Source organism: Schistocerca serialis, chromosome 7 (genome assembly GCF_023864345.2).
Source record: "Schistocerca serialis cubense isolate TAMUIC-IGC-003099 chromosome 7, iqSchSeri2.2, whole genome shotgun sequence".
NCBI lineage: Eukaryota > Metazoa > Arthropoda > Insecta > Orthoptera > Acrididae > Schistocerca > Schistocerca serialis.
The window spans coordinates 545,002,942-545,025,942 of record NC_064644.1 but is presented as its reverse complement, the minus strand read 5'-3'; the positions used below and the strand labels follow the sequence as shown (position 1 = coordinate 545,025,942).

At 38.5% G+C, this 23,001-nt stretch overlaps 1 protein-coding gene across 3 annotated transcripts in view; it reads left to right on the top strand.

Moving 5' to 3' along the window:
- The window catches only part of LOC126412349 (phosphatidylinositol 4-phosphate 3-kinase C2 domain-containing subunit alpha), a 250,635-nt gene that overhangs the window by 33,341 nt on the left and 194,293 nt on the right, over window positions 1-23,001 (top strand). For all 3 annotated transcript variants that reach the window (XM_050081901.1, XM_050081902.1, XM_050081900.1), the window contains 4 exons: window positions 8,383-9,252; window positions 22,132-22,358; window positions 22,439-22,547; window positions 22,678-22,821. In XM_050081901.1, coding sequence (XP_049937858.1) covers window positions 8,383-9,252; window positions 22,132-22,358; window positions 22,439-22,547; window positions 22,678-22,821 — 1,350 coding nt within the window. The remainder of the gene's footprint in view (window positions 1-8,382; window positions 9,253-22,131; window positions 22,359-22,438; window positions 22,548-22,677; window positions 22,822-23,001) is intronic.

Genomic DNA, 23,001 nt, shown 5'->3' with positions numbered 1-23,001 from the left:
AAGTCCCCTCCAAGCAAGCCATGAAAAGGTTGGCATAGGAAGAAGCCATCCTGGTTCCCATGGCTGTACCCTTTATCTGTTTATATGTCTGCCCCTCAAAGGTGAAGTAGTTGTTGGAAGTATAAAGTTGATTAAAGTTAGCAGGAAGGGTGTCAAGATTTGGAATCTGTGGCTGCTGGCTGAGGAAATGTTCAGCAGTAGCCCGCCCATGTTTGTGGATAATGTTTGTATTGAGGGAAGTGGCATCAGTGGTGACAAGCAAGGTGTGTGGTGGGAGTGGGACAGGCATGGCTTTCAGATGATCTAGAAAGTCATTGGTACCTTTAATACAAAACTGGAAGTATTTGTACTATGGATTGCAGATGCTGATCAGCTAAGACAGATATGTGTTCAGTGGGTGCCTTATTGCCATCAGCTTTAGGACAGCCAGGATGAAAGGGTTTGTGGATCTTAGTAAGAAGGTAGAAGGTGGGGGTGCGAGGTTTCGGTGGGTAAGAAGTTATATGGGTTGAGATGTTAGTCCTTACAAGCAGCCTGATGTTTTAAGGAGGGACTGCAGTCACTTTGAATCACAGGGGATGGTATCTTTATGACAGATGCTGTATGTGGAGTTGTCAGACAGCTGGTGTAGACCTTCATTAACATACTCCTTCGTCTGCTGTGAAGATATTAATGGATTCATCAGCCTTTAGGGAATGCAGAGGACAGGGTAGGGTCTTGATTAGGACCTGAGGAAGGATTGTGAAGCAGTGCTGGATGTGAGGAGTTCTTGGAAGAGGTGGTTTTGAGGTAGTGATGGTGGATCATGTTGGGATTGTGGTCATAACTGTTCAGGGCAGGGTTCGATGTCAGGTTTTCTGTTGGAAAGATTTTGGGGTTGGGTTTGCAAAGTGGTGTTTCCAGGTGACAGTACATGTGGAGGAAAGTATGTCCTTCACCAAGCAGTATGATTAAATGCAGGTTTAGGGCTGAAATCAAGCTCCTTGGAGAATACTGATGGAGGGAGCATGCTTTAGATGATGGGTTGAGAACACTATACTGTTGTGACTTGTTATTGTGATTGAGTTATCATTGTCTGGAAGGCAGTGATGAAGGCTGTGGGATGTTCAGTAGGTTGGCCAAGCTCAGTTTGTAGGAGTGAAGTGGTGGTTGATGGTGTACCTTTTTAGGGAGCTGCAGAGGGACGGGAAAGGAAACACCAGTGTTCAGGTGGTTTAGGAGAAGGTGGGATAGCTTTTTGATGTGAAGTATGGCATATTATTACAGGCTGAAGCTGGTTTGGTGGTTGGTACCATCCAAGGAAACATGAGGGGGCAGATAACTGCAGGATTTTGTAAGAAGAGATAAGTGTGATGGAGTGGAAATTGGCAGGCAAGTCATACAGGTCACAGATTAGCTGGGTAAGTGCAAGACATTGTTGTACAAGGCTAATTCTAAATGATGGACCCATTTTCAAAACTTCGTATTTATTGAAGTACAAATCCAAAATGAACAAGATTTATACCAATGAAAAGAGGTTTCAAATTTTTTTCATAATGTTTGATATCAGTTCAATAATTTGTAGTTAATTAGTTTTAATAATTATTTAATAATTAGAAATGTGATAAATGTTGTAAATGTTCAATGTGGCCACCATTGGCTGCATGTCAAACATTGACGCAGTAGCCCAACTCTTCCCACTCACGCAAAAGTGTATCTGCTGTTACTGAGTGCACGGCAGCAGTGATCCGGTTTCGCAGATTGTTCGTAGTGGTTGGTAGAGGCTGGATGTAAACAGCTTCCTTCATGTAACCCCATAAGAAATAGTCAGAGGGTGTGAGATGAGGAGATCTCGGTAGCCAGAACTGCAAAGCCAGGTCCACTGCAACTGATCCAGCACTGAGGTAGGGAGTCATTCAAAGAGCCTCGTACATCAGGGTGCCAATGGGTTGGAGCTCCATCCTCTTTGAAAATGAAGTCCTGGGCATCTTCCATAATTTGAGGGAACAGCCATTGTTCCAACATTTCCAGTTACGTGATTCCTGTTACAGTTCTTTCTGCAAAGAAAAATGGTCCATAAACCTTTGTACAGGATATGGCACAGAACATGTTGATCTTTGGTGAGTCTCTTCCTTGCAGTGGTGAATGTGGATTTTCCAAACCCCATATGCGTACATTGTGTCTGTTGACTTTTCTACTAAGGTGGAATGTCACTTCATTGCTAAAAATTACACGCCGTAGAAATGCATTATCCTCCATCTTTGCTAGCTCATAACCACAAAATGCGAGACACTTATGTTTGTCATTGGGCTTGAGAGCCTGCACGAGTTGTAATAGGTAGGGCTTGTACAGCAAACGCCATCTCAGAACTTTCCATACAGTCAGTTGGGATATTCCAAGTTTTTAACTGGTTCTACTGGTAGACTTACTTGGACTGCACACACAACTTTCTTGAATCTGTCGGACATCATCCTCTGACACATGTGGTTAGCCTGTGCTTTTTCCTTTGCACACACTCCCAGTCTATTTAAATTGTTTAAACCAACAGCTAATGCTTTTGCGAGCTAGTGGTTGAATACTGAATTTGGGATGAAATGCCTGCTGCACTGCAATTTGTGACACTCTTTTTGTGAACTCTGCCCCACAGGTCACCATATCACTCACAACTGACATTGAAACGGAATGATGACCCTATTGCCACATGAACTATACTGGCTGCTTTTGAAACAATCACCACCCGCCAAATACATTGAAACTTCTTCTTTTAATTGGTATAAAGTTTGCTCATTTTGGATTTGTACTTGAATACATATAAATTTTTGAAAATGAGTCCATCATTTAGAATAACCCTATATTTGAAACTGTAAAAGTGCATGATGTAGAGTAGGATTACAGGAACTTTCCATGTTCGGCCTTTGGGAGTGACTCCAATACACAAGCAGGATCAAGAAACAATATGTGGGACCTCAGTTTTAACAGTGCAAAAGCGTGCTTAAAAAAAATGGGTGTAATATGTGATAAGATTCATCATGGCAAGGGTGGAGAGTTTTGAGTGTTAGAAATGGTGAGAGTGGCAAAAAAGACAAGCAGAGGGTAGAAAAGATAGAAAAATGGAAGAAAAGCAAGGGAAAAAAGTCAGAAAAATTGGTACAAAAATGATAACAGCCTCTTTTTAACAAGAGTTAATGAGTGGGCGAGAATTTCCCACCAGAAAAGTGGTATATATGATATGAAAAAAGACTGGAAAAGAAAAAATCAACAAGCAAAGTCATGAAAATAGACAAAATTTTAAAAACAGGGTAAAGAGAAAGTCATAGAAGAAAATGTAAACTACTTTCCTTGGCAAATTTAGTAATCTAGGAGATGGCAGTAAGTCAGAGTAGTTTGGAAAAAAACAAATACACAGAAAAGTAAAAGAATTACGTATAAACAAGGTAAGTGGAGGATAGGAAAGAAAATAGTTGTCAGATTTCTGAATAAATTGGCGAAAAAAGATGAGTGGGAGAAGGCCCTTCCGTGTAGTGAACTGTAAACAAATTGCTATATGTAAATTCATAAGTTATAATGGACCCATCTAGGTGCACAGAAATCAGTACTAGAAAAGAATTAGGGGCAAAGCATTGATTAATCGTGGTGATATAGATAAATAAACAAACAGGCTAGTACATGAGGTAGAAAACAGATGACAATTTGAACAAGACAGATGACAACTGACAAGAGGGTAACATAAGAAGCAATAATGGCCACAGGGCTAATATAATAACGGAAATAATCAATTTCTGACAATATAATGTAATTGTGTACATAAAAAAGTCTCTCACCAAACAGCGGCAGGAAAACACATGTGAAAGGAGGTTAAGCTTTCAGAGCCAGTGGCTCCTTCTTTCAGCAGAAGGGTTGAAAGGGAAGGAAGAGGACTGGAGAGGTTTAGCAAATGTGGTACATTTTGGAGAAGGGTAAGGCCATGGGAACCAGGATGGCTCCTTCCTGCAGTAACCTTTTCATGGCTCGCTTGGAGGGGCTTTCCTGGGATCCATAACCCTTCAGTCCCTGGTTTGGTTTAGATACATTGATGACATTTTTGCCATATGGGCTCACAGTGAGGCTGACCAGTTAAAATTCGTAGAATCCCTAAATACCTTCTCCCAATTAAATTTCACTAGGTCCTATTCTGAATCCCATGCCACTTTCCTTGATGTTGATCTCGTCCTCACCAAAAGTCAGCTACACACATCTGTCCACATTAAACCTGCTTACAAACAACACTACTTACATTTTGACAGCTGCCATGCTTTCCATGTCAAATGTTCCCTCCCATGCAGCCTAGGCTTTTGAGGCAAACGTAGGTGTTCATATGCAGATTCTTTACAGCAATACACCTCCATTCTCACCTCAGCCTTCACTGGACATAATTACCCTACCAGCCTATTTCAAAAGAAGATTTCCCAGACCATCACATCCAATCTTGGTTTTGCTGATCCCTCCAAAAAAACAATTCTGGGGCACACCACATGTCACTCCATAGTATCCTGGTCTTGAATGTATTAATCAGCTATTTCGACAAGGCGACTTCCTAAAATTGTGCCGTGGAATTCTGTCGGAGATTTTGCCCATCACACATACAATAACTTTTCGTCGCCCTCCCAATCTCCGCAATATTATTGTCAGACTGTATGCTCCTTTGCACCCCTCTCCCTGCACTGTTTCTCGTACCCCTGTGACTGCCCCTGCTGCAAGACTTGCCCCATGCACCCTCCTACCACCACCTATACCAGCACTGTAACTGGCAAAACATATGCTATCAAAGGGAGAGCCACCTGTTAATTGATCCATGTTGTATATCAGCTGTTATGTAAACACTGTTTGGCGTTTTACATTGGTGTGACTACCACCAAGTTAGCAGTTAGGATGAATGGGCACAGGCAGAGGGTGTATAGTGGCAACACAAAATATCCTGTCACAGAGCATGGTCAACAACATGAGTTGTCACCTCAGTGCCTGATTCACTACATGTGCCATCTGCACTCTTCCCCAGATACCATTTTCTCTGAGGTCCACAGGTGGGAACTAGTGCCCCAACATGTCCTTGGTTCTCGCCACCCACATGGCTTTAATTAACATTAATTTCTTCCATTTCAGCATTTCTTCACAGTAACTACTACTTTCTTCACTCTGTTTTAGTTTTCTACATCCTTCATGTTCTGGCCTGTCTATTTTTCGCTGTTACATGCAACGTGCTTAGCTTCTCACACTTATTAACTTGTGCAGGATGTTTTATCACTATTCTGTGTTTTTGCATATTACCCTATCTTCCACCTGTAAGCTCTCAGGTTTTCAAATACCATATGATGCAGTTCCCAACAATCAGTCTTTCGTTCTCAACCCATCCAGCAAGCCTTCCCTGACCTGCAGTTCTGTGTGACTTCTCCAAAGTCTACCACTTTTCCTAAACCTTTCCAGTCCTTTTCCTTCATCCCTCTTCCTTCCCCTTCAATCCTTCAGCTGAAGAAGGAGGCAGCTTGGAGGGGCTTGCTTAAGTATAACCGTCTTTTATATGAGTGTGTTTTCCTGCTGCCACTTCATGAGTAGATTTTTTTTAAATTTATTTTTAACCTTCGAGTTACATATATTGACTATTATCAGTTATTCATTTCAGATAGTTTGATTCCTCTCTCCAAAATCTGTCTCACTGTTAATATTCCATCTTTGTGGTGTAATGCACCATACTATAATGTAAATGTTGTTCTCTGTTGGAATTCATTGCATGATATTTGACAATTTTGGTGACAAGAGATTGTCTGTTTCCTGCATCTTACATGTTTAAGCTGTCGCATTAACTAGTTTTCTATTGGACACCTCACCATTTTGCTAGCCTGAAATATCACTCACCACTTCCTTCATAAAATATGTTCTTCATTAGTTGACGCCGGCCAGGGTGGCCGAGCGGCTCTAGGCGCTACAGCCTGGAACCGCGTGACCACTACGGTCGCAGGTTCGAATCCTGCCTCTGGCATGGATGTGTGTGATGTCCTTAGGTTAGTTAGGTTTAACTAGTTATAAGTTCTAGAGGACTGATGACCTCAGAAGTTAAGTCCCATAGTGCTCAGAGCCACTTGAACCATTAGTTGACCATTATAAACCAGTTCCTTCAGAAAGTAGTATATTATATTTACCATGTAGTTAACTTATTATTTCTTACTTGCAGTTGCCAAAGCAATGCGTATAACAAAATGTTTTGTGTTTCGTAATTTGTTCATGCATCTTTCAAATGTATATTGAGCTGTGTGTGTGTGTGTGTGTGTGTGTGTGTGTGTGTGTGTGTGTGAGAAAGAGAGAGAGAGAGAGAGAGAGAGAGAGAGAGAGAGAGAGATGAATACTGTGGCCAATAGCTATATGTGAGTGTCTTTTAATTGTGCCTGTCTGCAACCTGACGTGTCTTTTTTATAGTATGTAGCAATTTATCTTTTCTTATATTGTTGATATTCCTACCTGGAGTTTCCATTGTTTGAAACATGAAAATATATGTTTTTGTCAGATTTTTTGACAGTTCAATGTTGACAGTTTTTTACTGACAAAGACACACTTTTTTACATTTTGGAACTATAAAAAGTATTGTACTTACAAAAACATGACAGGAAAAAATATGCTATAAATGCAATATGGTCATCCCTTCCAGCTAGACATCACTTAATATTGGCAATTAGCCAAAACAGGCCTTTTGTGTAAAATATTAAAAATATATTTCCTTATTGCAGCTAATTTTGGAGCATTCATTTTCATTGTGTCTTATACTGATGTATAATGTGTTAAGTGTCCAATGGAATATGGAATATTTAAATAATTTATGACCTTATACAGGGTACACAAAGTTCACAGATTCCAGTGGTGTGCAGTGTGGTGGATGGAAGGAGGATAACAGTGATGAAAGTTTTCTCATAGTTCAATGTGCATAGACCATCCAGTTGTTACATAACTTTTTGCATTGGGAGATATTACCATAAACTGATAGCGACTTTCAAAGAAACATTTCAGGTATCTTGTCGATATGCCACACTTCGACTCAATATTTTGAGAATATTTTGCCACCCTACAGTATTAGCAGCTATTTTTAAATGTATTTGGAGGCCATAAATGCATTGTAGCTTTCTTAAAATTTGCCCACTTGTATGTAGTAAAACCTAGTATTTATTTAAAACATTTACTTTTATTATTACTACTACTACTACTACTACTACTACTACTACTACTACTATTATTACTAGACACAATTGGTCTCTGACTTTGTGTGTTTCATAGTCACTATTTTCATTGTTAAATGTAGCCCCCTTAAGCTTGCTTGTGAAGTAACGGTAATGGCATTCATCATAATTACAGACACTTCAGTTTCCTATATTTAGGAGATGACAGCTTGCGTCTTTCATTCAAAACGGTTTTTAACAAGTGTAATTGACTCTAAGAAACTCTCCTTTTCCTTGAAGAGTTCTCTCTGTGTTAGAACATTTTCCCCTGTTAGCTTGTTATTCCTGTTCAGTTTAATTAATTACAATCCTTCCATTTGTGTAAATTGTGCTGTTTCAGCTTCACATGGTCTTTATTTTTGTATTTTCTCAGCTCACTGCTAGTTCTTGAATTGTAAATCTCTGATATATTCGTTGTTGCCAGGTCTTACCTGAGTGTTTTAATATTTACTAAAATAATTTCTTATATAATAACTCTTCTTCCTGCCTTTATGGAGTGAGACTAACATTTCATGCTTACTCCCTTCCTAGCTGCTGGAAAACGTTGCAGTTTCTCTGTGTTAATTGTTGCCCTGCAGGTTTTATAGAACTTAAAAGGTTTACTGTTATTGCATTGTCCTTTAAATTTGAAAGCTTCCCTGTGTTAAGGCTGAGTTAATGCATTAGATTTTGGGTATTGTTAAGATTAATAGAAACAGAGCAATAGAACAATTCCCTATTGGCCTGGAAAACCATTGCTATAAAATCACAAGTCTTCCAAATTTTATCCTGCATATTAAATTGAACTTACTGTTGGATACATATACTGTATGTTAGGGTCAACTGAAACAAAGATTATCTTGTTGTTGTTGTTGTCATCTTGAAGAAGAAAATATGGAAATTATAGAATCAAAGGTGTATTAGTAGAAATCAGCAGTGACAGAAAACAGAAGAGTTTGTATAGCATTTTTTTTAGGTTATGATATAAACAGATCTTTTAAATTGGTGTAGATGAAATAAAAGAAAGTTAATATAATACTGAATATTTTTTACTGTTGGATATCCGGTGTCCAGTACAGTTTTCTAGTATTCACTTCATTACTGTCACACTTAGTGTTCAGTAGTGTGTTTCTGGATCCTCATCAAATGGCAATAATTTTATTTTGTTTTGTGTGTGATTTTTCAGAAACTGAACTTACGGTACCAACTGCTGATGGAATGCCAGTGCAGCAAATGGAATGTACAGAGATAAAGTCACGGCCCCGGCCCGGCTCCTTCAACACTGGTCGGCCCCGAGTGCCAAGATTGCCACCGCCTCCCCCTGCAGTACAGCGTCGTAACAGCACGACAAACTCTTCAGTGGATGACAGGAGTGATTCACAGGACCTGATATCATTTAGCAGCCCATCGCCTCCAGATCGAAGTAGCTGCGGTCTCGATCTCGAATCTCTGGTGTCAGACACCGACCGGCCTACCTTCGAACGTAGCCAGAGTGTTGTTCCACAGATGAGACTGTCTTCATCATCGAGTGTATCATCACCTTTTGTACCATCCATTCCGCATGGATATCCAAAAAGTGGTTCTAAAGCAGATACTATACATTCATATCACCCTTTGCAGCACTCACCTCAGCAACAAAGCCATTTACAGCCAAGGTCAGGGTTTCTTGGTTTTTCCTACAGAACAGCATTATCTGAAGATAGCCCTGTTTATAACACAGTCATTCCTGTAGTAAACAAGTCAGATTTCTCTGTGCAGCAAGTGTTTGATCCAGTGAGAACTTTTTCTCAAGCAGTACCTGGTGTCCATAAAGGTGTGTCAGGAACTGGAGATTCATCAAATTTCAATGTTCTGAAGGTCATAGAGAAGAAAGACAATAGTAACTTAATTGACCTCCAGTCATATGACAGCAAGGAAGAGGAATCTGTAGACAAAACATTAGTGAGAGTTAGTGTCCTTGAAGCATTTGACCCATTATTGAGTGATGTTCATGTCAAGTACAATGAATTCAACAGAACTTCTGAAACAGATATGTCAGGCGCTGATTCAAAAAATGGTAAGTAATAATTTACAGTTTATAAATTATTAAAGAAAAGTTTGATGGAATAATTTTTCTGTAATTCTTTTAACTGAATATGTTCATGCTATTGTGTCCAGTTGAAGTATGCTTTAACACTAAAATAGCTTATTCAGTTGTACACTGAAGAGCCAAAGAAACTGGCACACCTGTAGGGCCCCAGCAAGCACGCAGAAGTGCCACGTCATGTTGTGGCATGGACTCAACTAATGTCTGAAGTAGTACTGGGGACAACTGACAACATGAATCCTGCAGAGCCGTCCATAAATCTGTAAGAGTATACTGGGAGGTGGAGATCTCTTCTGAACAGCGTGTTGCAAGACATCCTAGATATACTCAGTAGTGTTCGTGTCTGGGGCATTTGGTGGCCAGCAGAAGTGTTTAAACTCATAAGAGTGTTCATGCAGCTACTCTGCAGCAGTTTTGTGAGAGTGGCATGTCGCATTGTCATGCTGGAATTGCCCAAGTCTTTCTGAATGCACAATGGACATGAATGGATGCAGGTGATCAGACAGGATGCTTACGTACGTGTCACACATCAGAGTCATATCTAGACGTATCAAGGATCCCATATCACTCCAACTGCATACGTTCCACACTATTACAGAGCCTCCACCAGCTTGAACAATCTCCTGCTGACATAAAGGTCCATGGATTCATGAGGTTGTCTCCATAGCTGTACATGTCCATCCACTCAATATAATTTGAAACTAGACTCGTCTGACAAGGCAATATGTTTCCAGTCATCAACAGTTCAATGTTGGTCTTGATGGGGTCAGGTGAGATGTAAAGCTTTGTGTCGTGCCGTCATGAAGAGCACACGAGTGCACCTTCAGTTCCAAAAGCCCATATCGATGATGTTTCATTTAATGTTTAACTCGCTGACGCTTGTTGATGGCCCAGCATTGAAATCTGCAGCAGTTTGCAGAAGTAGATAAGTTCTGACATGTTGAACGATTCTCTTCAGTTGTTGTTGGTCCAGTCCTTGCAAGACCTTTTTCTGGCTGCAGTCATATTGGAGATTGATATTTTACCAGATTCCTGATAGTCACAGTACACTCGTGAAATGGTCACACGGGAAAATCCCCATGTCATCACTACATCAGAAATGCTGTGTCCCATTTTCCATGCGCCGACACGACATTCGAACTTAATTTAATCTTGATAACCTGCCATTGTAGCAGCAGTAACCAATCTAACAACTGTGCCAGACACTTGTCATTTTATATAGGCGTTGCTGACTGCGATGCTGTATTCAGCATGTTTACATATCTCTCTATTTGAATATGCATGCCTATACCAGTTTCTTTGGAGCTTCAGTGTATATAATGTACTCTAATTCTGTTTAGTGAAAGTGTTTCCTTACAGAAAGCTGAAATGACTATTCATCTTGTAGCTAAGGGACACCACTAGTGTAAAATTAGTGACATTTTCCTTGTTTATGCTGCACTTGTTAGACAACATATATATGTCTAACACAAGATGTGTAGATTCTTTCCTACTAATTACAGCATAATTAAGGCAAAATGTCACTTTGTCAAATTGGTATTTACTGTTTATATTCTGTTCGTAGGGGGGTTAGGTTGGAATCCCAGTACACATATACTGATTTAGGTTAGGACATTCATTTTGTTTATAAATGGATTTCATTCATTCTTTATGTTCTGTAGATCCCATTAAAGAAGGGAACCTACAGGGTTGTGGAATAACTAGGTAAGCTTTAACAAAAGTCAGCAAAATCATAGCTTAATCTATATACTGCATAACAATAAATTTCCACAACTCTTTCATGACTAAATTATTTACAGAACTTCTTATGAGCGCTTTATTAGGCTAATAAACCACTCATAAAAAGTAGTTTAAATCTTGAAAGTGGCATACTAGCCCAAAGGTAGGAAAAAAATTAGTGGGGACCATTGTTTCCACTCAACTGTGGAATAACTCAACTCAGGAATTTCAAAAAAAGTTGCTTATTTTTAAGGACAAAAAACAACTTTAATATTACTTCCACATGTACTAATTTCTGTATTCCTTTGAGGTGACTAAGGTGATGTACCATGGAAGCATGGTTTATACATAATGGCACATGATAGCTGCTGCACATATTCATTCTTTTTCTTTGTTCTTTCTGCTGCATCCTCTGTTCGTGTCACCTTTCTTGGGCAAGTGGGTTCCAACTTCTGCAGACAAACTTCATCTGGAACTCTAGACACACATCTTTTCAGTGTTTGGAAATCTACTGTCCTCCTTAAGACTTGAGAAGCCAGAGATGAGCTATCAAAAAGTTAAGACAGTCTGCTTCTGTCTTCTCAAGCTTCCATAAAGGCCTCATGTAGGAATTAACAACTGCCAAATCTATTAGAAAGAAAAACAGTTTCTGTCACCACTTCAGTGGATGATGACCTACAGTGTACAATCCCCACAGGTGATCAAATCTATCAATTCCTCCCATTATTTTGTTAAACTCTGCCACAGTCAAAGTAGCAGAATACTTCACTGCTGCTACCATCTTTATTCATTCGCAAAGCATCGATGTTTTTGGGATGTTGTTATTTGATAATATACGCAGAGGTTGACTATCGTGCCACTTGACTGCTGTAGCGCGTGACCCAACTGCAAATTCAGATTCTCCTCTACTAACTTTCTAATTTTTTTCAGTGTGTCTGGCAAATCCTTCCTGTTTGAACAATAGTTTCATAGTCTTAAAGGCCAATGAGACTGTAGCTCTTCCATTATTTGATATGTTGTAAAATTATGAGCAAATACCAGCAAACTTTTGCTTCTGACCATTAAATTTATTAGTGTAAGCATGTAATCTTTAATCAGTGAAAATTCAGACCCATCATCTTTCTTTTTTTTCCAGTGTAGGTGTGTAAGTTTATAGTGTACCTATTCTGTGCGTCAGCTAGACACTACACTTTATAGCCATACTAGACTGGTTTCTTTGGCATATATTGTTTTAGTGTTTAACATTCCTTGAAGGCCACTTTACATTTTTCAGCTGCCAAAACGTGGTGGTTTGTACCCTTCATACAGTTTCTTTGACAGAGCACCTATGACAGGTTGGATTTGTGCAACATATCATATCCCAGTTGTACTGTTTTGACATGTGCTGCTGTCATTGCAATGCATATTCTCAACAAGTTTTTGTACTGATGCTTTGTCGTCACTGAGGAGATAACAGGTACACAGTGGATAGGATCAATACTCCAATAATTTGAGTTGAAACTAGTGTATACCCATCAAAATAAGCATTCCCATAAAAGTTTTTACCTCAGCAATGGTGATGTCCTGCCAGTTGGAAGTTACCTTACTTGTTTTCTTTCTTGACCTCACCACGCACCTTTCCTGTTTCGTATATAAGTTCACATGATTTGCAAATGTATAGCAACAGATCTTTTATAAATAAAGATTGGAAATATATTATTACATTATCAGACTTAGAGAGATTCACCACATTTTCTGTACTTTCTTCTAATTTTACTGGAAGATTTTTCAATATAAGAAATATTCTCACTCCATGTGTTAACAGTAGGAGAAAATGTGGAAATAGCTCTTTCTGGGATCAAGTTCAATACACTTGGATAACAAAGAGACATGATTCCCATTTCTCCATGTGCTATTGTTGGATCAAAATCGTCATTATCTGGTACCATAATGTTATCATTAATTTCATTAGGTCTGTCAAGTGTGCCCGGTGAATTGATGTCTTTATCAGAAGTGGAGTCAGTGTCAAAACGTGAACCTTCTACATCTCCTGATAAGGAGTGCAAAATTCTGAGAAATTTTTCCCAGCGTCAGTCTAGTCATTCCAAACAGTGAGATATATATATTGGACACCACATTCATTCCATAGCTGCACACTTTGCACCACGCAGAGCTCAGTGGGACAGCAGAGGCTGTGTGGTGTGGACTGGGTGGTTTTTTAGGCTAGAGGGTCTCGGGGAAATGCAAAAAGAGCTTCAGTCTCAAAGGTTGCAGGTTGAACTTTGGAAGAACATACAGGAACCATCAGCATAACAGTTGTAAACTGTTGTAGCTGTGTTGGGAAAGTACCAGAGCTCCAAGCGCTAATAGAAAGCACTGATGCTCAAATCGTTACAGGCACTGAAAGCAGGTTAAAGCTGCAGATAAGTTCAACTGAAGTTTTTGTGAAGAACCTAACTGTGTTCGGAAAGCATGGGTAAACACCGTCAGCGGTGGCGCGTTTGTTGCTATTAGAAGTAGTTTATCTTGTAGCAGAATTGAAGCTGATAGTTCTTCTGAGTTAGTATGCGCAGAGGTCATTCTTGCCAACTGGAATAAAATAATAACTGGATCTTTTACCGACCTCCCAACACAGATGATACAATTGATGAAAGATTCAAGGAAAACTTTAGTTTAGTTTCAGACATTTAGCCTGGTGACTTTAATTTACCCTCAATGTGTCATTGAGAATACATGTTTAAACCCAGAGGTACGCATGAATCATCCAAAATTGTGCTAAATGCATTCTCTGAAAATTATTTTGAGCAGTTCGTTCTTGAGCCCATGCAGACAGTAAATGTTTGTGAAAACACACTTGACTTCTTAGCAGCAAATAAACCTGAGCTAATAACAAGCATTAAAACGGATACAGGGATTACTGAACACAGGGTTATCATAGCGAGATTGAATATTGTAACCCCAAATCCTTCAAAAATAAATGAAAAATATACCTGTTCTAAAAAGCAGATAAAAATTCACTTGACACCTTCCTGAGACACAATCTCTACTCTTTCCAAAATAACAATGTAAATGTAGACCAGATGTGGCTTGAATTCAAAGAAATAGTATTGACAGCAATTGAGATATTTATACCAAATAAATCAACAAATGATGGAGCTGACCCCCCTTGGTACACAAAACAGGCCAGAACACTGTTGCAGAAACAATGAAAAAAAGCATGCCAAATTTAAACAAATGCAAAATCTCTAAGATTGACGAATTTTTTACAGAAGTTTGAAATTTTCCACGGACCTCAATGCGAGATGCTTATAATCGTTTGCACAATGAAACTTATCTCAAAACCTGGCAGAAAATCCAGAGAGATACTGGTTGTACGTACAGTATACTAGAGGCAAAATAAAGTCAGTGTCTTCTCAGGGCAATAGCAATGGAAATACTATCAACAACAATGCTGCGAAAGCAGAGTTACTAAATACAGGCTTTCAAATTCCTTCTTCAGAGAATATGAAGTAAGTATTTCAGGATTTGAATCAAGAACAGCTGCCAACATGAGTAACTTAGAAGTGTATATCCTCGAAGTAGTGAAGCAACTTGAATCATGTAATAAAAGCAAGTCTTCTGATCCAGACTGTATACCAATTAGGTTCCTTTTGGAGTTGCTGATGCATTAGCTCCATACTTAACAATCATATACAACCGTTCTATCAATGAAAGATCTGTACCCAAAGATTGTAAAGTTGCACAGGTCACACAAATATCAAGAAAGGTAGTAGGAGTAATCCACGAAATTGCAGGCCCATATCATTAACATTGATAAGCAGCAGAATTTTGGAACATATAGAGTGTTCGAACATTATGAATTACCTTGAAAAGAACAGTCTATTGACATAGTCACCACAGATTTATAAAACGTCATTCTTGTGAAACACAACTATTTCTTCACACACACACGAAGTGTTGCGAGCTATTGACAAGGAATTTCTAATTGATTCCGTATTCTAGATTTCCAAAAGCATTTTGACACTATACTACACAACTGGCTTGTAGTGGAATTGTGTGCTTATGGAATATTGTCTCAGTTATGTGACTGGATTTGTGATTTCCTGCCAGAGAAGTCACAGTTCATAGTTACTGATGGAAAGTCATCAAGTAAAACAGAAGTGATTTCTGGTGTTCCCCAAGGCTTTGTTATGGTCTGTTTGCTGTTCCTTACCTACATAAACAATTTAGGAGACAATCTGAGGAGCCGTCTTTAAGTTGTTTGCAGACAGTCCTGTCATTTATTGTCTAGAAAACTCATCAGAAGATCAAAACAAATTGCAAAATGACTTAGAAAATCTATCTGAATGGTTCAAAAATTGGCAATTGATCCTAAATGAAGAAAAGTGAGAGGACATCCACATGAGTGCTAAAAAGAATCTATTAAACTGTGGTTACACGATAAATTGGTCGAAGCTAAAGGCCACAAATTCAACTAAATACCTAGGAATTACAGTTACAAATTATTTAAATTGAAAAGAACACACAGAAAATGTTGTGGGGAAGGCAAGCCAAAGATTACGTTTTATTGGCAGAACACTTAAAAAATGTAAAAGATCTACTAAAGAGGCTGCTTATACCACGCTTACTTGTCCTCTTTTGGAGTACTGCTGTGCGGTCTATGATCCGTACCAGGTATGATTAATGGATTACATAGAGAGAAAGTTCAAAGAACAGCAGCATGTTTTGTATTAGTGCAAAATAGGATAGGGAGTGTCACAAGCATTATACAGGATTTGGGGTGTACACCATTAAAACAGACTTTTTTCGCTGCAGCAGAATCTTCTCACTAAATTTCAATCGCCAACTTTCTCTTCTGAATGTGAAAATATTTTGTTCGTGCTGACCTACATAGGGAGAAACGATCATTAGAATAAAATAAGGGAAATCAGAGCTTGCATGGAAAGATAGAGGTGTTTGTTTTTTCCACGCGCTGTTTGAGACTGGAACAACAGAGAATTATTGCGAAGGTGGTTTGATGAACTCTCTGCCAGGCACTTAAGTGTGATTTTCAGAGTATCTGTGTAGACATAGATGTAGATGTTGAAAAGACTGTCACAAAATGAGCTCTCAGCCACCATCCACCAAGGCCTTTACTGAAGGGGAGGAAAACACACACACACACACACACACACACACACACACACACACACACACACACACACACACAGAGAGAGAGAGAGAGAGAGAGAGAGAGAGAGAGAGAGCTCACCCATGACCACAGACATTTTTGTTATTGTTATTATTATAATGCAAAGCTGGATGTTAAAAAGAATTCAGTTTATATAACTGAACTGACCATTAAAAGTGCCTGAAAATCATCTGAATTTTCTTCTTCCTCTGTGTCATCATCATTCTCCTCTTCATGTATAAGGTGGCCTTAACTCATCAAGAATGTTACTTAAGCCGCTTTTCTTGAAAGTTTTAACAAAAGCCTCTTCTCACTTTATACTATGACTGTTTTATCCTGTGATGCATGTGTTTATTTGTAGATTATTTTAAAGCTCCATTTTATTTGAATTCATTTTGGGTTTCATCCATCATTCATCTGTTCCATTCTTCTCTTATGCACACTTTAAATGGGTTATTTATCATGACATCAGGGGATTGCAATTGTGAAACAAGTCCTCCTGGAACAACAGAAAGCTCTGTATTTCCTTGTTTCAATTTCTTTTTCACAAAATTTTTCAAATGTCTATTAAACTGATCTAGTACAAAAAGAGAACTCTCTTTCAATAAAGCACCTTTCCCTCTCTCTCACTCTCTGTTAATTCATAATTTCATTGCAGCCTCATCCATCCAACTGTTGTCATGTAAGTAAACACCAACACCTGGCAGTGTTTCCAAAGATTTTGGCATTGTTTCGCACTTGAAAATTATCATTGGATTAAGTCAGCACATGACGAAATGACAACAGTTTTGTGCCATTAGTTAAAACTTCTGGGCTGAGAGGCTGTGGTCGATCTGCAAAACATCTTCTTCCTGACGTTTCATTGCCGACTGCAGGCAACATCTTCCGAGGTGAGTCAGTGATTGGCTGCCAGGCCATGGAGGTCCCAATTGTAGAGGGCACCACCGTACATCACTTGGGGCCGACTGCACATCTCTCTCTGACTAATGTCATTATTCTCGATTGAAGATAATTGATTGGCACATCATTGGTGCAAAGTCGACTGCCATATCTTGTCTAACTTTAAGCCTTCCCCTTTTCTGTTAAAATTATTGTAATGTTTCTGAGTCTTTATAGCTTCCCTATACATATGTGCTCATAATAATGCGATGTTCTGGCTAGCATGCTCTTCTCATTAAATCTTATTTTGTGATCACCATCTTTAAAAACATATTCTGCTACAGCTGATTTGTCGGTGTGTCCCCGTCAACAGTTCCTTTTGTGTTCGATTAAGTAGGTATTGATACTTCTTTTCGTTGTTCCATTATAAACCTTCCCACAGCTGCATCAATTTTATACACCCCCAGGAGTTGCTAAGGGGTGCTGTGCGTCTTTTGCCAATCTTAAACACTCACTAACCTTCTTGGTGGGTCTAAAGATTGTTTCAACTTGAAACTAGACCAAAACTTTCCCAATACAGTCTGTAACATTGTGAATAAATGTAAGAAAAACTTTTCCAGCTGACAGTTGTTGCTGAATGTTGTCAGACACTTTTCTTCTGGGATGAAGTGCTTGATTTATCTTGTTGACAGCATATCCATTTTTTTAAAAGCTGTTCGCAAATGATTTAGTTCATATTGCAAATAAACTGGCTCACAGATCTTATTAGCTTTGTCCACCAGTGTTTTAATGACACCTCTCTTCTGCCTGGGAAGATGGTTCGAAACCTTATGGAGGTAATGGTCAGCATGTGTATCTTTTCTATAGGGCATAAAGTGTATGGAAAAGATACACATACCAACCATTACCTCCATAAGGAATTGAACCATCATCCCAGGCAGAAGAGAGGTGTCATTAAAACATTGGTGGGCAGAGCTAATAAGATCTGTGAGCCATTTTATTTGCAAGATGAACTTAATCATTTGTGAATGGCTTTTAAGAAAAATGGTAATCTGACAAAGAGATAAATCGAGCACTTCACCTCAGAAGAAAAGTGTCTGACAACATTCAGCAACAACAACTGTCAGCTGGAAAAGTTTTTCTTACATTTATTCTCAATGTTACGGACCGTATTGGGAAAATTCTGGCCAAGTTTCATATTGATACACTCTTTAGACCCACCAAGAAGGTGAGTGAGTGTTCAAGATCAGTGAAAGACGCACAACACCTCTTAGCAACTCCTGGAGTGTGTAAAATTTGTGTAGCTGTGGGAAGGTTTATATTGGAACAACGAAAAGAAGTGTCAAAACGTGCTTAACCGAACAAAAAAGGCACTGTCGACTGGGACATACCGACAAATTAGCTGTAGCGGAACATGTTTTAAATACGGTGATCGTGAAATAAAATTTAATGAGATGAGCGTGCTAGTCAGAACATAAATTCAGAAACACCACACTAATTTTAATAGAAAAGAGGAAGGCTTAAAGTTAGATAAGATAAGGCTGTCACCTCTGCACCAACGATGTGACAATCAATTACCTTCAATCGAGAATAATGACGTTAGTCAGAGAGAGATGTACAGTCGGCCCCATATGATGTATGGTGGTGCCCACTATGCTCTCTATATAATCTGGACCTCCATGGCCTGCAGCCAGTCGTTGACTCATGTCGGAAGATATTACCCACAGTTGGCAATGAAATGTCAGGAAGTAGTAGTTCCACAGATCGATCACGGCCTCTCAGCCCGGAAGTTTTAACTAATGAAGTTGCTGACTGTGAGAGCCTACACGTTGTGAACAGTTCTGTCCATTATCTCATGTTCGCTTGTTTTTATAGTTACAGTTTTAGCACCTTCCATGGAAACGGTTCTGTTACTTGGCACATTAAATGTCAGAGGAGTTTCATCCATATTCACTATTTGGCTTAGTTCCACACTGGTTTTCTATCAGTGTTGAATAACAAAGTGATAGGAAGATAATATTTTCTCTTCCTAATCTTGTGGCACTTCCCGAGATTTTTGTTTTGGTTCACATGCTATATCAATGAAACTTCATAAACCTGTAGCACTAACCAACTTCATGCTTAAAGTCTCTAAAGTTCCACTGTAGCGCTACATTCTGAGCATCTATTTGAAACATTTTTGTATTAATTCCAGTGGCTTTTTGAAGGTGTCCTTGACTCCATTTCAATACATCATCATCTAGTTTTGGCCATTTTGCATTCAGTCTTCTATTTGCACATTTAGTCTTCCTCATTTTTTTCCATTCCCCTTTAATAGCCGGTCAATTGCGAATGGTTTTTTATGTACGTGGAATGCTGAAATTCCACTCAGCTGCCGTTTCCATGTTCTTCTGCTTATGCTATTACTTTTAATTTGTAGCTCACATCATATGAATGCTTTTTATTTTTTTTCTGTTATGGAAATAGCTACTAACAAAAATATTGTGCTTTTATCTACACCAAAAATCACTTTTAATTACAGTTCACTGGCACCGTAGACTGCAGTGATGGATCATAGGTTAGACAGTGTACTGGGTTTTGTGATGGCAGGGCGGGGGGAGACAGTGTTAGCAAGCTTGTGAATCCTTGCTGCTCATGCTTGCCGCATCGGAGCACTCCTGCTGCCAGTTGAATCCATTGTTGCCTGATAGAGATAGGTTTGCTGCAGCATCGAATATAAGGCCATTTTTAAGACTGACGGGAATTTTAAATCAAGCACTGAACATTTTTATTTTAATTTTGAGCATAAGACACACATGAATTTTGGAGGCAAGTTTTTAAAGAAAAAGTGAGTCTTATAGTCCATAAAATATGACAAATAGTTCCCATTACCTTATCCTGCAACATATCTGTGATTTTCATTGAAAGTTAGCTTATACAGACACTGTATGTTTCCTTGGTAAATGTAAAAGTAGATAAATATAATGCAGTTCTTTCCACGCACAAAAGAATAGCACAGAGTTTAAAGAAAGAAAGAAAAAGTAAAAAAAGCTCTTGCCATTAAAATAATTGCTCTGTTTCACTCGGAAACAGTGCTGATACGTTGATTGACTAACAATATAAATGAACAGCAGCTTCTACACACCAGTTTGACAAATTCATAGTTAATACACTATAAAAAGATGGCAGCACAAGTTAGAAGTGAGAACACTGATTACTATTGGACTTAACAGCAAAAACAAAAATGAAAGAACTGTACTTTCCACTGGTCACGAAACGGTTAATTCTGTTCACACTTATAATATCTAAATTTATTCTATTAAACTAAAAAGAAAGTTTCTACTTTTGTGGAAAAAAAGGCACTGCCTCTTCAGTTAAAGTAGATAGCCGATATTTACATGCTATTAGTACCATAATATTTACTTGACATTTTTCATAGAAAATATGAATGACATTTTTCATAGAAAATATGTACCTATGTCGGTAAATACTGAGTACTAATTAATGTCTTACTTGTTATGCAGCTTTATAAACACACTTGTACTTGCCATCTAGCTACCAGAACTTTTCAGTCTGTGAATATAGATGTTCGTATAATATGTAGAAAGAGCAGCTAATAAGATAAGATTTTAATTTTCTTTTCAGTTGGTAATAATTCCAAATTTCATGCTTTATATTGAACAGGAGCCCATGATCCTATTCTGAACCTTAGATTAGAAGGCAAAATCTACATGAAAATTATTGGTGTTCCTTGTACTGTGACTGATTTTCCTAGTGAAACACCCATTGCAGGTGTGGAGACAGTGCTTTCATCTGACCTAATTGATTTATCTATCCAGCTGTAGGGGGAACTACTATTTAGAATGACCTCTGTACTACAGTGCAATTGAGTATTTTTCAAGTTAACAAATTAATACCAGAGTTGGAAGAAGTGGTGACAGGAAAAAACTCTCGGGTCTCTGGATTTGTAATCTGGTTGTTATTTACTGAGCCATCAAACCACACTTAACACGAAAAGTTTTGCCATTATACATGCAATCTATTCTCGGAGAAAATACTTTCATATGGATCATGTAAAGTACACTGCTTCATTCCCTCTTTTTCATCAAATGAGTACCACCACTGTTTTCTCGTAGACTGCTATGACTGTATTAGAAATACTCATTTGGAGCAAACTGATTGGTAACTCCACATCCACTAGCAGCATCTGCTGGGTCAGATGACCATCTGCTCTTTTTGCTGCAGCTGGCCTTCAACTTGCAAGACACTTCATACAGTACTTCTAGATATATCAGTGTTGGAAACTATGACTTGTTCCACAGCAGCCAGATCTGCAGACCATATCTATGTAAAATCCAGAAAAAGATAATATGTGATGCAAATTGTACTTGTTTTTGTATAACAATTGTGATTCTTCATAGAAAATGAAGTTATAAGTTGCATATCATGCAGTAGAGGCCCATCATTGAAAAAATGTAAAGAACAATAGTTCTAGAAAGGAAAGCTTAGGGTTCTGTTCTATTTGGCCTATGACAACTAGGGAGGTGTTGGAAGGTGGACTCTCACTAAGCCTAAAATTCTCTTGAAGTTGCAGAGTCTTGTGTGTTCCATGGTTTCCCTAGCTTAAGATAAATGCCGCGATGGTTGCTTTGAAATGAACATAGCTGATTTTCTTCCACATCCTAGCTAGTGCCTCATTGCTTTGTCCGTGCCATAGAAGGGAGTTACTCTTTCCTTCACTTTCTTGTGCCTCTCATAATAACTTAAGATACATGTAAAAATGGAAGGAAAACATTTGCTTTGCTGTAGTTGCCTATGAAGACAGGTAGCTTGAATCCTTAACTCAAGGTGTTTCTTTATAACCAATAAAGATGTTACAGCACTTGGTAGCACAGTACAATAGAAAGACAAATGGGCAGTAAGTTGTATATTAAGAGAGAAATAATAAGAGTAATAAGAGAATTCTAGAATGTGTAATGTAAAAGGTGAGAACCAGTTGCCTAGGAGTACTTATTAATCAATCATTAAATCATGTTCTAATGTTAGAAACAGTGCAAGTGATGTATATGTATGCTCAATTTTATTTACAATATTATGTAAACTGGTAATTTAAATTTCTGCAGCGGTGGACGATACAGAGTCACAATGTTCGGGCAGCTATTATGACGCTTATGATCCTTTCGACTACATGCATGCTCCATCATGTGATGGCTCTCAGTCAGATCCAGTATATGCAGCTGTTGTGAAAGAGAAGGCCCCAGCTACAGTCACAACACCACCACCACTGCCACCACGTAGCTCAGCTGCCTGGAGTACAATTGAAAGGAGAAGGTCCTCTCTTGAAAGAAGGGTACTTCCTGTTTGTAATTTTTTTTAATTTGCTGAAGTAATTTAATTCTTAGCTCTATTTAAGTGCTTTTCATTTTTCAGACAAAGACAAAAAGTCGACTGTACGAAAATGTCAGAGTAAGAAAGTGCAGTACAGTACATCAAAATTCGGAACTATTGGCCTTCCATAATATGGTTAAAAAACTTCGATGTAAGTAACCTCGCTGCATGTGTTTGCAGTTCACAGTCCCTCTCCATTATTATTAACTTGTCTGCTGTTGTCCATAATTGTGTGAATTTATGGGACTTAAGTTCACTATTTTTTTAATCCTTTTTTTCAGCTGAATTTCCATGTGATGATCCATATACAAATGTCGGTTTAGTCATTAGTCCAACTCTGGAAAGTACATATGCAGAAAGAACCAGCATAAAATTGGTTGTTCACTCTAAAAAGGATGAAAATCCTGTAACCTTTACTTGTGATGGTATGTATAGCAGAATATGGAATTTCTGGTGTTTAATTTAAAAAAAGTATACCATGACGATTATCAGTATTGAATAAAGCAAGTTTACTGTTACCACTCACAATTTATTTATTTCCTCAATGTGACTCAGAAGTTTAAACCTCCATCATCCGGTGTATCTGTGTGGTTTAATATTGTGTG